Below are 16,777 nucleotides of genomic sequence, written 5' to 3' on the forward strand. Positions count from 1 at the left end.
ACTTACAAGTCTCAAATCAAGCTCGACTCACTTCATTCAATTCAATTATCAAAAAGAAAAAGAAAAAAAACAATGAATCCAATTAAGCCGAATCGGTGTCCGAGGGGATGGCCCGTGGAGGGTGGCGCGAACGGGGGCGGAAGAATCCAATTAAGCTTTGCTGTATAACTTTAAAAACTGTGATTGCTTCCGGTATTGCCCTCCGTTGTTGAGTTATTGTGTGCGTACAGGCAAATTGAAATTCCCTTGTCAAAGCAACAGGGGCAATTAGGGAAATAAAGTGATTCAAATGTGTACCCTAAGAGTGTTTATCATAATTAATTACAAGACGGGCGGACTATAATTAATATGCAACGCCCATTTCTTGCAGCTTCTCTCCCTGTAATTTCTGAGTGTGTCTTTAAAATCTAATGGCGATCTGATTTGCTCCTCTATCCACCTCATTCGCAGGTATGTGACTCAATCAGAAATCTCGAATAGCAGATTCTTATTGTTAATTAATTTATACAACAAACAACAGTGGCAATGTATTATGTATCTGTAAATTGCAATATCGTCTGTGACTCTCTGTGTTGTTTAGGCTGATGCTCTAGTTCGCCGTTCGTGCCGAGTACAGGTTATATTCCATTTCCATACCAATTCCAATTTCTCAATTGCTCTCCGTTTTATTCCATTCCTTTGTATGTGCTGCACTGCAGTGACGACAGTAGAGGCGGCGGCGGCGGTGCTGATTTCGTCGCTGGTTTTGTGTTAGGAGGTGCTGTCTTTGGGACTTTGGCTTACGTTTTTGCTCCACAGGTGCTTCCATATTATCCCACATATAACTCTTCTGAGCTTCAGTATTCATCGTGTTTCGATTTGTGTTCATCATATTTATTTATTAATTTATTTTCCTAAATATACGCTTTTACACATATTCAACACCTAAGTTCCTTACCCATGGATGGAATGTAGTGGAATCTGTATGCTTACCAAAAGAGAACTGAGTAATATTGTCCTAATTACCATGCTTCCTTGGAGTAATCATTGCTAAGATTTTTTTTTTTTTTTTGTTTTTTGTTTTTGAATATTATTTTTGTAGTGCTCTAAACATAGAAGAATTCTTTGGTAGAGTAAATCCATTATTTGACTGTTGTAGGATGTTACTTTTATATCCTTTCCCTGTAGTATTATGTGATTTACTATACTGTTGATGCAAGCAAAGAGATCACTGTAATGATGCTCTACTGCAGAAATTTGAAATTTGTTGCACCAACTTTGTCTGATGACATGCCCAGTCATAATTGATCACGTAAGTTTAGATTTTAGATTCCCATGCTCCCATTGATTTCAGGATGCAAACTGCTCCGTATGAATGAAAAGATTGACAACTTGTGCTCCTGCTCCTTATCCGCAGATTACTATTATCTGTCTGTCAACATTTAGTGCTCTTTATATGGTCTTGATTCCTGTTGGCTACATGTTTTCGCACAAAGACCCTTAATCTTGTGTTTTGATGAATGATTTCCTGGTACCAAGGGGTTTGAAATGCACTGCAAAACATTAGATAGAGGGATTTGTAAATGACTACTAGAAAGGAGCCATTTGAAAATTCTTTGTGGAGTGACTTTGTAATGCTCTTGTAGTGCATTTTCAATCGCCTTATCTAATGTTTTGTAGTGCATTTCTTGCTAATGTTGACTAAATCCCTTGATACAAAACCCTCATCCAGTCATGCCTTGAAGTATAGGATGACTATTCCGCATCTGCTTTTTCATATGGGTTTTTATTCTGGATTTCACTTTTGTCTTATGCAGATTAGACGATCTCTACTTAATGAAGATGAATATGGATTCCGGAAGGCAAGAAGACCTATATATTACGATGAAGGTTTGGAGGTAACTGGGACATGGATCCCGAGTCTTTACATTTAGCTCTGGTGCATTTACGTGCATTTAGAGAAATCTAAATCATTTGATTGATCTAACAGAACTAAGTCTTCCATATCAGCATAATTCTTTTAAATTAAAAACTTCCGTTTTTTGTTAAAAAAAACTCAGGTTTTGTACCGTATCACTCACTACTTTCTTTTTAAGTTATTTTTGTTTTGACTTTTAATTTTGCCCAGAATCCCCACTGCCTCACAATATAAATTTCTTCATCTCCCAACTCACTGCACCCGATCCAAGCAAAGCCAAAATCCACTTATTCTTTGGTTTATATAATAATTATTTTGTTCATGAAGATCTTTTGAATCCCAATGCAATTGAGATTTAAATCTCTTCAAATTTCCCAACTAAGCAAGTCAACAGGTTTAGGAAATAATGGGTGGGCAAGGCCGACCCCTTTTTTGCGATCAAATAAATTATAGAAGAAAACTAGTCAATCATTGTTAGATACGTCTTTAAAAGCTTTTCAAATGTATGAAAGATTGAGAAAGCTAAAAATTGAAGAGATGGACAAACATATGAAAAATTAAAATGGAAAAAGAAAAGGAATATGACTTTACTGTTCGGTTTTCGACTAGTGAGACGGGAGAAAGAGTAGGAATTTGTTTTCTTACTGGGAAAAGATGAACAATCAACAAGGAGCATGGAGGGTAGAAACAAAATAGAACTCATTAAAGAGGGGGAGTGGTAGTAAGTGATACGGTACAAAACATGAGTTTAAATGTAATACAATTATTCTGATGTGAAATAGTGGATTCCGTTAGATGAATCAAATGCTTTAGATTTCTCTAAATGCAGAGACTTGGGATCCCTATGACATCCGCCCTTTCCCACATGTTGGATATGCAATCCATTAAAAAAAAAAAAAATTCCCTTTTTTTTGGCTCAAAAAAATATTAACTCATTTTCATTTTTCTGGAAAGCAGAAGACTAGGCAGACATTGAATGCAAAAATAAGCCAGCTCAATTCAGCCATTGACAATGTGTCTTCTCGTTTGAGAGGTGGGAACAATGATGCGCCCACTGTGCCAATAAAAATTGATCCTGAAGTAGAAGCTACCATGTGAGATTTGTTTCAGTCTCTTGAGGTACCAATGGTGCCTAATTAATGGGGTTTAAAACTGGATGTGTAACCATGTGATCTTGCCATAATTGTTTTGGAGGATGTTGTTTATTTCAGTACTTTGGTTATAGTAGTCAGACTTTGCAAAGGCTGCCATTTCAATCATAATTGTCATTACAAGTTGGAGGATTAATAAATGGATTTCTAGCCTTTTGGAGTTTGTACGTAATGGATAAATTCCTAGTTCAGATGTCTTCTGATTGAGCTGAACCAAGTAACAATTTAGTATATTTTGTTTCACATGAACATGATTGATCTTTTCAAGTGCTGAAGACGTAGCTGATAGGGTATTTGGCTTTAATTGAAATAGTCCTGTGCAAGGCTTTGGTCAAGTTTAGAAAACAGGCCAAAAGAAGGGCAGCTCGATCGCCTTAGTGGTGTTGGGAGTTGTACTTCTCAGTGTCGAATAACATCTCGCTAGTTTTCTTCCAGCTGGCCATGTGTGATCTTTATGTATTCTTTAGTTGCAACGTAGGATTAGGATTTATCCTTCTCTGTTATTTTTTGCTAGATTGGAGAGCTGCAGTTATTTTCGGAACCTTAGGGCTTTGACTTGATTCTTCTAAGGTAGGTTGAGTTGGGGCTTACTTTCCGGAGTTTCTGGTTGCTGGTTGTACTTATCTATCTGTGTGACTATTCGAATATTGTGATACGGGCGAACATTAGATGATGCTTATATATTTCACCACTTATTCAGATTCTAGAGATCCGAAAACATATCAATGTTCGTTTATTCCTTGTGTCGACAATACATATGGGCTCGAATGAAGTCATTTATTTGTAACAAGATGCATACAGGCAAGCAAGGCCATCAAATCTTGATAAGAACCTTGACGCAATCAGGATGCCTTAAAAGCTCGAGTGCTTGGTTTATGTCTAGCAGAGGAACTTCATGAGTCAAAAGTTCGTCGAGCTGCATATCCTGTGGGGAAAATCAATTTTAAAAACAAATGAAAACGGAAATTGTCAATCACAATCCTCATATCTAGCGAGGACTTTGGGTTAGGAGCTAGTACTTCACCTTGTTCATCCATTTGTCGATTATAACGGGAAGGTCGGTCTTCGGTTTGAGCCCTCCAAATATGGAGCCTTTCAAGGTTCGTCCACACAATAGGGGAAGGGAATTAATTTGAACGCTTGTTGCAGTCGAGGTTCCAATCACTATTGCCGTTCCTGTTCCCTGATACAAGCACAACCATGCATGCAATCAAGCAACAGATAAAAAAGATGAAATTAAATGAACAGATTTCGTACTCCTCGTATGGAAAAACAAAATGATAAAAAGAAAAGAAAAAAAGAGTAGAGTATATACCAATTTTGTGGCTTCAAGCGCTTCATTGATGAAGGGGGCAAAGCCAGTGCACTCGAAGCAATAATCAACACCCATTCCGGCTGTTGAGTGTTTGATCAGCTCAGAAACCGATTTATGATCATCGTCATCGTCGGGGTTTATAAAATCAGTCATTCCGAATGCTTCTCCTTTTCCTCTTTTCCTCTCATTTTTGTCGATGCCAATGATCCTACCCGCACCTTGCGCTCTAGCCCCCTCAACGGCCTGTCGCCAGGCCATTTAATTAATTAGTTGTTTACAGCTGATTACTCGGATGAATACAATAGTTAGTCATTTAATTACTAGTAAATGTCATTACATAGTACTGGTACTTACCCCTAATCCAACAGCACCAAGACCAACGACGGCGACAGTTGATCCCTTTTCAAGCTTTGCTTCCTTCCAAGGAGCCCCAAATCCAGTAGAAAATCCGCACGAGAGGAAGCTTGCGTGGGGGAGACTAGGACTCGTCGTACTAATACCAGGAAGCTTGAGGAGGTAGTTAACATTAACCACCATGTACTCGGACAATGTGGAGCAAGAAAAGAGGTGGTAGAGCTTTTGTCCGGCAACGGACATTCTCGAAGTGCCATCCGGCATTAGACCGCTGAAGGATAAAGGATTTTTCAGGCACAAGTTTGTCTTTCCCGACACGCAATTCTCGCATTCTTCGCACTCTGAGACAAACGTTGGAATCACCACGTCTCCTCCGTTTATGTTTCTTACATCCTCCCCGATGCTCTCCACCACACTGCATGTGCGCGCAAATATGCATGCAGCAAAATTAGTTGGCATATACAGGGTTAAGATCCACGCTTTTGACACACATTGTGATATCTATTTTGTAGGGCTGATTTTATGATGTATTGCAACTCTCCGAACAGTCTAAATTTTAGTACATTATTTATGGACTATCATTGCAAAAAATTAGACAAATCTAAAATTATTAAGGCATACGAAGTGAGCCCCACAAAAACATGTGTCAAAATATGTGTAAAAAAGTGTGTCTCTATATATATATATATAAATGAATAATGAACAATACTACGTATGTACGTACCCAACGCCTTCGTGACCAAGAACTCGAGGGAAGAGAGGCTGAAAAAAAAAGCACACCCGCAGGCCCTCTTAATTAATTGTCAAAATATTTTCACAAGACCATCTTAAATTAAGAAAGAAAATAAACCCTAACTACAAGATCAAATTAATTAAGTAAACGATATAATGATTATTACTGTTATAAATTAAGGGATGAATATTGAGTTGAGGTAGTAATAGTAATTACAATTGGGTGTCCTTTGGAGATCAAGATATCAGTGTGACAGAAACTGGCATAGAGCATCTTCACCCGAACTTCAGACCTCTTTGGAGGCTCTACCTCTATCTCTTCCACCTTCCATGCTTCTCCTACTCCCCAGCATACCACCGCTGCATGCATGCGCCACCACATCACATTTAATTAATTATTATATGTATTAATGAACTTAATTATATATATTTGTATGCATATTATATATGCAATACCTACTGCGTGCAGGCCGTAATTCATTCATTAGGCAATAGACATACCTTTGCATGTTATGACTTGTGATGTGCGGCTCCTCTCTGATATTGATGACATTGTATTTCTGATCGAATATAAGGATCAAACAGGAATCGACATCTGCATGTATATATAGGATTCTGAGTTTAATTTAATTAGTCCCGGTCATGAAAAGCGTCGGAATAAAATATTAATACTCCATATGGAGGCTGATAAGCGATCCCTCCCATACGCCCAGTTGCGATATGAACGCTCTTTGTCTGTCCGTCATCCATGGGACCAGTGTTGAAATATTAATGTAAAGTTGTATTAATTGTTAATGCAACTAGAACTGGGAATTGTGGCGTGTGAGAGAAGTCCTACAAAGGAAAAACTATCGTGTAAAACCCTTGAGAGAGGGAGAACAATGTCTCTCTCCACTGGGAAAATACAAACGGATGGCTAAGAGCTCCCTTTACTAAATTGTTAAAATATTTCTTCTTCTCTTCCTTGTCAAAATTCAAACAACCAGGACTAATTAATATGCAGTAACTATGATAAGTACGTAATTGAACTACTGTTAATCCTTTTTAATAACAACGACTAATGGAAACTTGGAAACCAAATTATTAATTCATCTGGATCGGCGGCTGTCGACCGATCGAATTGAATTGGATAGACTTCTACACTTTTAAATTTTAATTGTTTCTCTGACTTTGACTGACTGACATCATGCATGCATAACATTTACGTATGTTCTTAGTACAATAATGTTTAAGTTGTATGTAGGGTCCAACGGACCATGCAAAGCAATTATGCGACCACATTCAAGTTGAGAAGGTCAGAGATTTTTTTAACGCGTTCGATAAATATGCACATGTACCGTAGGATACTTTAAAAAATAAATTTTTTTATTTGTATAATAATATATAACGTATTATCTCATATTTAAAAAATAAAGATAAGCACATTTCTTACATGAAGAATTATGGGAAATACCATAAACAAAGCAGCATGGGAAATACCATAAACAAAGCAGCATGGGGAATTCCTTTAACAAAGCAGTATGGGGAATCCCATTAACAAAGCAGCATGGGGAATTCCTTTAACAAAGCAGTATGGGGAATCCCATTAACAAAGCAGCATGGGGAAGAAAATATAAAAAGACTCCTTAAACAAGAAGAAGATAAGCACAACTCTTACATAGAGTAGGAACATAAATGTTTCTATAAGTAAAAACTAGCTATCTAGCCAAAACGCTACCAAAAAATCTACCTTAACAGGGGCTATTTTCACCCCAGCTTGGAAATAGCCCCTACAACCAAGAAGGGGGACAAGGGATTCCATCCCTAGACAAAACACCAACAAGAAAGGGGTGGGGCACATAGTCCCATCTCGAAGAGCACACCCCTCCGTATCACTAACGATGCAGCCATATGAGTAGACCTGGCAAACGGGTCGTGTCTGTCGTGTTCGTGTCGTTTTCGTGTAACACCTGTTATCTTAACGGGTCGTGTCGTGTCACACCCGTTATCTTAACGGGTCCTTAACAGGTCGTGTCACTTTACCCAACGGGTAAAGTGACCCGACCCGTTATGACCCGTTATGACCCATTAAGAAAAAAATATATTTTTTTTAAAATTTGCACATACCACACATTGCGACATAAATATTACTTGAAAACATTAAAACATTTCTCGTTCAAGTACTATATCTACACTCGAAAATGAAAGCCTAATAAAAAAAATAATACATACACTACTAATCTATTACAAATATTAAATGTGCAAGGATAAAGAGTTTTTGTTTTTAAGATTGACTAACACTTAGAGTTTATTTATACTTTTATTAAGTATAACATAAGATTTTGTGGTATCCACTTGTGTAAATATTTTAAATTGAAGATCGAATTCATTCATTGTATTCATATAGGGTCAAGGAGTGTAGTTATAAAAAATCATCAAAATCGGAGTTAAAATAACCGTTAAATCGTGATTTTTCGTTTATAACCGTTGAAAAGCTTTGTCCCGTTACTTGATCTCTGAATGTTTATTTTTTTGTGATTTTTTGCTGATGTAATCTCCAAGCATATACAAACAATTTTGACGGTTTGGATCGTTGAAATTAGTTTTGGAGAATTCGTAAAACGATAGATTGACTAACACTTAGAGTTTATTTATACTTTTATTAAGTATAACATAAGATTTTGTGGTATCCACTTGTGTAAATATTTTAAATTGAAGATCGAATTCATTCATTGTATTCAGATAGGGTCAAGGAGTGTAGTTATAAAAAATCATCAAAATCGGAGTTAAAATAACCGTTAAATCGTGATTTTTCGTTTATAACCGTTGAAAAGCTTTGTCCCGTTACTTGATCTCTGAATGTTTTTTTTTTGTGATTTTTTGCTGATGTGATCTCCAAGCATATACAAACAATTTTGACGGTTTGGATCGTTGAAATTAGTTTTGGAGAATTCGTAAAACGATAGATTGACTAACACTTAGAGTTTATTTATACTTTTATTAAGTATAACATAAGATTTTGTGGTATCCACTTGTGTAAATATTTTAAATTGAAGATCGAATTCATTCATTGTATTCATATAGGGTCAAGGAGTGTAGTTATAAAAAATCATCAAAATCGGAGTTAAAATAACCGTTAAATCGTGATTTTTCGTTTATAACCGTTGAAAAGCTTTGTCCCGTTACTTGATCTCTGAATGTTTTTTTTTTGTGATTTTTTGCTGATGTGATCTCCAAGCATATACAAACAATTTTGACGGTTTGGATCGTTGAAATTAATTTTGGAGAATTCGTAAAACGATAGATTGACTAACACTTAGAGTTTATTTATACTTTTATTAAGTATAACATAAGATTTTGTGGTATCCACTTGTGTAAATATTTTAAATTGAAGATCGAATTCATTCATTGTATTCATATAGGGTCAAGGAGTGTAGTTATAAAAAATCATCAAAATCGGAGTTAAAATAACCGTTAAATCGTGATTTTTCGTTTATAACCGTTGAAAAGCTTTGTCCCGTTACTTGATCTCTGAATGTTTTTTTTTGTGATTTTTTGCTGATGTGATCTCCAAGCATATACAAACAATTTTGACGGTTTGGATCGTTGAAATTAGTTTTGGAGAATTCGTAAAACGATAGATTGACTAACACTTAGAGTTTATTTATACTTTTATTAAGTATAACATAAGATTTTGTGGTATCCACTTGTGTAAATATTTTAAATTGAAGATCGAATTCATTCATTGTATTCATATAGGGTCAAGGAGTGTAGTTATAAAAAATCATCAAAATCGGAGTTAAAATAACCGTTAAATCGTGATTTTTCGTTTATAACCGTTGAAAAGCTTTGTCCCGTTACTTGATCTCTGAATGTTTTTTTTTGTGATTTTTTGCTGATGTGATCTCCAAGCATATACAAACAATTTTGACGGTTTGGATCGTTGAAATTAGTTTTGGAGAATTCGTAAAACGATAGATTGACTAACACTTAGAGTTTATTTATACTTTTATTAAGTATAACATAAGATTTTGTGGTATCCACTTGTGTAAATATTTTAAATTGAAGATCAAATTCATTCATTGTATTCATATAGGGTCAAGGAGTGTAGTTATAAAAAATCATCAAAATCGGAGTTAAAATAACCGTTAAATCGTGATTTTTCGTTTATAACCGTTGAAAAGCTTTGTCCCGTTACTTGATCTCTGAATGTTTTTTTTTTGTGATTTTTTGCTGATGTGATCTCCAAGCATATACAAACAATTTTGACGGTTTGGATCGTTGAAATTAGTTTTGGAGAATTCGTAAAACGATAGATTGACTAACACTTAGAGTTTATTTATACTTTTATTAAGTATAACATAAGATTTTGTGGTATCCACTTGTGTAAATATTTTAAATTGAAGATCGAATTCATTCATTGTATTCATATAGGGTCAAGGAGTGTAGTTATAAAAAATCATCAAAATCGGAGTTAAAATAACCGTTAAATCGTGATTTTTCGTTTATAACCGTTGAAAAGCTTTGTCCCGTTACTTGATCTCTGAATGTTTTTTTTTGTGATTTTTTGCTGATGTGATCTCCAAGCATATACAAACAATTTTGACGGTTTGGATCGTTGAAATTAGTTTTGGAGAATTCGTAAAACGATAGATTGACTAACACTTAGAGTTTATTTATACTTTTATTAAGTATAACATAAGATTTTGTGGTATCCACTTGTGTAAATATTTTAAATTGAAGATCGAATTCATTCATTGTATTCATATAGGGTCAAGGAGTGTAGTTATAAAAAATCATCAAAATCGGAGTTAAAATAACCGTTAAATCGTGATTTTTCGTTTATAACCGTTGAAAAGCTTTGTCCCGTTACTTGATCTCTGAATGTTTTTTTTTGTGATTTTTTGCTGATGTGATCTCCAAGCATATACAAACAATTTTGACGGTTTGGATCGTTGAAATTAGTTTTGGAGAATTCGTAAAACGATAGATTGACTAACACTTAGAGTTTATTTATACTTTTATTAAGTATAACATAAGATTTTGTGGTATCCACTTGTGTAAATATTTTAAATTGAAGATCGAATTCATTCATTGTATTCATATAGGGTCAAGGAGTGTAGTTATAAAAAATCATCAAAATCGGAGTTAAAATAACCGTTAAATCGTGATTTTTCGTTTATAACCGTTGAAAAGCTTTGTCCCGTTACTTGATCTCTGAATGTTTTTTTTTTGTGATTTTTTGCTGATGTGATCTCCAAGCATATACAAACAATTTTGACGGTTTGGATCGTTGAAATTAGTTTTGGAGAATTCGTAAAACGATAGATTGACTAACACTTAGAGTTTATTTATACTTTTATTAAGTATAACATAAGATTTTGTGGTATCCACTTGTGTAAATATTTTAAATTGAAGATCGAATTCATTCATTGTATTCATATAGGGTCAAGGAGTGTAGTTATAAAAAATCATCAAAATCGGAGTTAAAATAACCGTTAAATCGTGATTTTTCGTTTATAACCGTTGAAAAGCTTTGTCCCGTTACTTGATCTCTGAATGTTTTTTTTTTGTGATTTTTTGCTGATGTGATCTCCAAGCATATACAAACAATTTTGACGGTTTGGATCGTTGAAATTAATTTTGGAGAATTCGTAAAACGATAGATTGACTAACACTTAGAGTTTATTTATACTTTTATTAAGTATAACATAAGATTTTGTGGTATCCACTTGTGTAAATATTTTAAATTGAAGATCGAATTCATTCATTGTATTCATATAGGGTCAAGGAGTGTAGTTATAAAAAATCATCAAAATCGGAGTTAAAATAACCGTTAAATCGTGATTTTTCGTTTATAACCGTTGAAAAGCTTTGTCCCGTTACTTGATCTCTGAATGTTTTTTTTTGTGATTTTTTGCTGATGTGATCTCCAAGCATATACAAACAATTTTGACGGTTTGGATCGTTGAAATTAGTTTTGGAGAATTCGTAAAACGATAGATTGACTAACACTTAGAGTTTATTTATACTTTTATTAAGTATAACATAAGATTTTGTGGTATCCACTTGTGTAAATATTTTAAATTGAAGATCGAATTCATTCATTGTATTCATATAGGGTCAAGGAGTGTAGTTATAAAAAATCATCAAAATCGGAGTTAAAATAACCGTTAAATCGTGATTTTTCGTTTATAACCGTTGAAAAGCTTTGTCCCGTTACTTGATCTCTGAATGTTTTTTTTTGTGATTTTTTGCTGATGTGATCTCCAAGCATATACAAACAATTTTGACGGTTTGGATCGTTGAAATTAGTTTTGGAGAATTCGTAAAACGATAGATTGACTAACACTTAGAGTTTATTTATACTTTTATTAAGTATAACATAAGATTTTGTGGTATCCACTTGTGTAAATATTTTAAATTGAAGATCAAATTCATTCATTGTATTCATATAGGGTCAAGGAGTGTAGTTATAAAAAATCATCAAAATCGGAGTTAAAATAACCGTTAAATCGTGATTTTTCGTTTATAACCGTTGAAAAGCTTTGTCCCGTTACTTGATCTCTGAATGTTTTTTTTTTGTGATTTTTTGCTGATGTGATCTCCAAGCATATACAAACAATTTTGACGGTTTGGATCGTTGAAATTAGTTTTGGAGAATTCGTAAAACGATAGATTGACTAACACTTAGAGTTTATTTATACTTTTATTAAGTATAACATAAGATTTTGTGGTATCCACTTGTGTAAATATTTTAAATTGAAGATCGAATTCATTCATTGTATTCATATAGGGTCAAGGAGTGTAGTTATAAAAAATCATCAAAATCGGAGTTAAAATAACCGTTAAATCGTGATTTTTCGTTTATAACCGTTGAAAAGCTTTGTCCCGTTACTTGATCTCTGAATGTTTTTTTTTTGTGATTTTTTGCTGATGTGATCTCCAAGCATATACAAACAATTTTGACGGTTTGGATCGTTGAAATTAGTTTTGGAGAATTCGTAAAACGATAGATTGACTAACACTTAGAGTTTATTTATACTTTTATTAAGTATAACATAAGATTTTGTGGTATCCACTTGTGTAAATATTTTAAATTGAAGATCGAATTCATTCATTGTATTCATATAGGGTCAAGGAGTGTAGTTATAAAAAATCATCAAAATCGGAGTTAAAATAACCGTTAAATCGTGATTTTTCGTTTATAACCGTTGAAAAGCTTTGTCCCGTTACTTGATCTCTGAATGTTTTTTTTTGTGATTTTTTGCTGATGTGATCTCCAAGCATATACAAACAATTTTGACGGTTTGGATCGTTGAAATTAGTTTTGGAGAATTCGTAAAACGATAGATTGACTAACACTTAGAGTTTATTTATACTTTTATTAAGTATAACATAAGATTTTGTGGTATCCACTTGTGTAAATATTTTAAATTGAAGATCGAATTCATTCATTGTATTCATATAGGGTCAAGGAGTGTAGTTATAAAAAATCATCAAAATCGGAGTTAAAATAACCGTTAAATCGTGATTTTTCGTTTATAACCGTTGAAAAGCTTTGTCCCGTTACTTGATCTCTGAATGTTTTTTTTTTGTGATTTTTTGCTGATGTGATCTCCAAGCATATACAAACAATTTTGACGGTTTGGATCGTTGAAATTAGTTTTGGAGAATTCGTAAAACGATAGATTGACTAACACTTAGAGTTTATTTATACTTTTATTAAGTATAACATAAGATTTTGTGGTATCCACTTGTGTAAATATTTTAAATTGAATATCGAATTCATTCATTGTATTCATATAGGGTCAAGGAGTGTAGTTATAAAAAATCATCAAAATCGGAGTTAAAATAACCGTTAAATCGTGATTTTTCATTTATAACCGTTGAAAAGCTTTGTCCCGTTTACTTGATCTCTGAATGTTTTTTTTTTGTGATTTTTTGCTGATGTGATCTCCAAGCATATACAAACAATTTTGACGGTTTGGATCGTTGAAATTAGTTTTGGAGAATTCGTAAAACGATAGATTGACTAACACTTAGAGTTTATTTATACTTAGATTCACCACTTCTATTAATTTTCATTTTTCCCTCTCTTTTTTGTTTCCTTTTCAATTTTTTCTTATCATTTTCACTTTTCCCTCCAACATCTTTCCCTAATTGAATTCCCTCACTTTTTTGTTTTATTTTCAACTTTTCTTAACATTTTCATTTTCCCTCCATTTTTTTTTTCAAAAAGGGCGGCAAGTTGGCAAATGGCAATGGCAAGAAATTGATTATTGAAATTTGAGAATGGAAACAAATCACATATGAGTCCTGACGCATCAAATTTCAATGGATGCAAAATCATGCAAATATGCAATGCATGATCATGCATATTAAATTATTAATTAATAATTATTATAGTTTTTATAAAATTTAATATATATATATATATATATATATATATATATAATTAGTATAGATAGACTTAATATTTTGGGGGTATAATTATTATAGTATATATAATTATTATAATTATTATAAATTTTATAGTTAATTTAATATATATATATATATATATATTTATTATAATTTTTAGGGGTATAAAATTGTAAAATTAATGTATATAATTATTACAGTATTTTTTGAGGGTTATAAAATTATAAAAATAATATTCTGCTTATCGTGTATCGTGTTTACCCACGTGTATACCCGACCCAACCCGTTATCTTAACAGGTGCTTATCGGGTTACCCGATAAGACCCGATTCGTTATCGTGTCGACTCAAACACCTGTTAATTTCGTGTCGTGTCGTGTCGGGTTATCGGGTCGTGTCAGAAATTGCCAGGTCTACATATGAGCCTGCTTTGTTTGCAGATCTAGGAGTAGGAATCCAGTTCCAACGAAGAGAAGACAACAAGCAAGCATGTCTCCTTATTTCTTCCGCAATTCTAATGAAAAGAAAAGAACAAACAAGCATGTCTCCATAACATTTTTGCATCATTTTCCTAAGCCACCCTTGATTGGTCATGCTATTATTGCCTTCTTTTTATGTTCCACGACCCCCACCCCCTACAACCATTGGCAAAGCTACAACATGCCTAAGAGCACTTCCACCGTGTGCTCCAGCCCGAGGGACAGGCTCAGGAACAGGGCTTGAATACCCGAGTGATGAAGCCCAGCGTGTGCTGGTGAGCGAGCCCGAGCAGGCCCGAGGGAGAGGCCCGACGATTCGTGCCGTCCCGAGCGCCCGAAGGGAGTATGACATGGGTTGACGTTAGCCACAATATAAAATTAATAAATATTAAAAAAAAAAAAAACCCAAGCTTCAAACTTAACGGCTCTCATCGGAGTTTGTTGCTAAGGCTGATGATACACCCACAGACAAATGGCAGAGACTAAACCCAAGGGTTTCAACTCGAAACACATAAAAAAACCAGAGAATAACTCAAGCAATTGAAGTAGGGCAATAACCTCATCTGGGTTTGAGCATTAGAAGCTTGAAGCTCTCAGCTTCAATGGTGGATCACCCAAATGGTGCTCTGATGATGCATGCAAGGATATATTCAAGTTCCTTTCATCCAGGGGATTGAGATTTCAGAGTTTGTTAGTTTGATTTGCTTCGGTTTCGAAGAAGATGAAGGATGAGAGCTCTCGGAGCTGGAGAAAGAGAATGAGAGAGATTAAAGAGATAGAGGTTTCAGAAATGAGAGAGAAGGAGTGTCGGTAGAGAGAGAGAGAGAGAGAGAGAGAGTGTGTGTGTAAGGGAAATGATAGAGGGTATGTGAGGGAACCGGTCAAATGAAAGGGACAAAGAGAGTGCACTGGAAAAAAAAATGAAAGGGACAAAGAGAGTGCACTGGAAAAAAAAAATGAAAAGGAAAAGGAATAGGAAAAAGGGAATAGGAGAAAAATTAAAAATTGTTTTGTATTATTTTATAATTAAAAAAATACTAATATTTTATTGCCTATTGCCAGGGTTATTGAAGTGCAATGGTAGAGATGCAAAAGGCGATTGCTGTTCATTAAGGGCAGTTACTGTTCACTGGGTGGATAACATAGTGTATTGCCTAGGGAGGCCTTTTCCACGGTGGATCTGCTCTAATGTGGCCAGTTCCGCCCAGTTGAAAAAAACTGTAAGAGTTGCTTCCAATAGAAACTCTAAATTTTTATTAAATTAGCAACAATATTAAAAAAACTATTTTAGCTACTGTTGACTCTGAAAATCACAACGCCCACGTGGCGTGCAGTTCGAACAACTGCTAAGCTAACTTTGTTCTTCTTGTGAATATAGTCGTGCCATTGGCGAAACTAGGAATTTTCGAGGAGAGGGACTAAATTTAAAAGCATAATAGGTTCCAAAAAATGTAGGTAATCAAATTCTTTTAGATAATAGACAATATTAATGTTGTTAATAATTTATCAATACAAAAAACTTGCAATTGTTGTCGGTGATGCTTCATATCCTGAAAACATCGCATAATAGGTTCATTATCAATAAAAGCATCTCAATATAAAAATCAAACTATCACACAATTATTATATATCTATTGCAATGTAAACATCTCTCTCAACGGTTCCTGCATTCTGGCGATTTTCAACGATTTCTGTATTTTGGCCACGTCCCACCTTCCATTGGTCCACTCCCAAAGACAGAATCCAACATACGCTAGCTAGCTTCTTTTTATAGAGAAATTTTTAGGAGTGCCTTCCCTCACTCCTTAGGATTTAGTTTTTTGGATATCCTTCAATTTTATATTTCAATAAATATAAAAAACTAAATCCTAATGAGTGAGGGAACACCATGTGTCATGATGTTCCAGGCACTCCTAAAAATTTCTCCTTTTTATGGGTGAACACGCTAGCTCGCTTTTGCTGACCAACGTATGGCGGAAACGACATTACACACATCATAGATCCAAATTCCCAAGTCAAACAAACGTACATGTATACATAAATGGTGCTTTCTTTCTTTTGCTGCCAAGCTTTATGGTGGTTTTGCTAAACATTAATATTTCAATATAAAAGAAAAAAAAAGATTAGACTATATTGGATTAATAGTTCTTACGGTGATAAGTAATCAGAAGATAATTTTTATGGTGAAATGTTTGGATTTAAATCCTTGTAGTGAAAAATTCAGACTTGAATCTTCATGATGAAGTCTAATTCAAACCCAGAATTAACATTTCCATCGAGTATGTTAACTCATTCAAACTTCATAACCAAAGGGAAAAAAATCTCATTCATCCCAAGATATGAATTCTTTGCTCCATCGATTCCATTCAAAGCTCCTTTGTCCATTTGAACAACTATTTTTTTTTTTTTGCAGCATTAGATAATTGAAGTAACATTTAAAATCTTAGT

General features: G+C 34.2%; 2 protein-coding genes across 2 annotated transcripts; one reads left to right on the forward strand and one right to left on the reverse strand.

Annotated features, from left to right (window-relative positions):
- Window positions 1–107: 107 nt before the first annotated feature.
- Window positions 108–3,201, forward strand: LOC137721014 (uncharacterized). Its single transcript, XM_068460138.1, has 4 exons — window positions 108–192; window positions 617–798; window positions 1,797–1,877; window positions 2,855–3,201. Exons 1-4 carry the CDS (start codon window positions 108–110, stop codon window positions 2,993–2,995), a joined length of 489 nt encoding a protein of 162 aa, XP_068316239.1. The 3' UTR covers window positions 2,996–3,201.
- A 519-nt stretch (window positions 3,202–3,720) lies between these two features.
- LOC137721255 (8-hydroxygeraniol oxidoreductase-like) lies at window positions 3,721–15,165 on the reverse strand. Its single transcript, XM_068460357.1, has 8 exons — window positions 14,888–15,165; window positions 5,951–6,044; window positions 5,667–5,809; window positions 5,442–5,479; window positions 4,718–5,132; window positions 4,364–4,606; window positions 4,073–4,231; window positions 3,721–3,973 (listed from the first exon to the last, which is right to left on the reverse strand). Exons 2-8 carry the CDS (start codon window positions 6,000–6,002, stop codon window positions 3,863–3,865), a joined length of 1,161 nt encoding a protein of 386 aa, XP_068316458.1. The 5' UTR covers window positions 6,003–6,044; window positions 14,888–15,165; the 3' UTR covers window positions 3,721–3,862.
- Window positions 15,166–16,777: the final 1,612 nt, after the last annotated feature.

The sequence above is a fragment of the Pyrus communis genome, chromosome 16, assembly GCF_963583255.1.
Source record: "Pyrus communis chromosome 16, drPyrComm1.1, whole genome shotgun sequence".
Classification (NCBI taxonomy): domain Eukaryota; kingdom Viridiplantae; phylum Streptophyta; class Magnoliopsida; order Rosales; family Rosaceae; genus Pyrus; species Pyrus communis.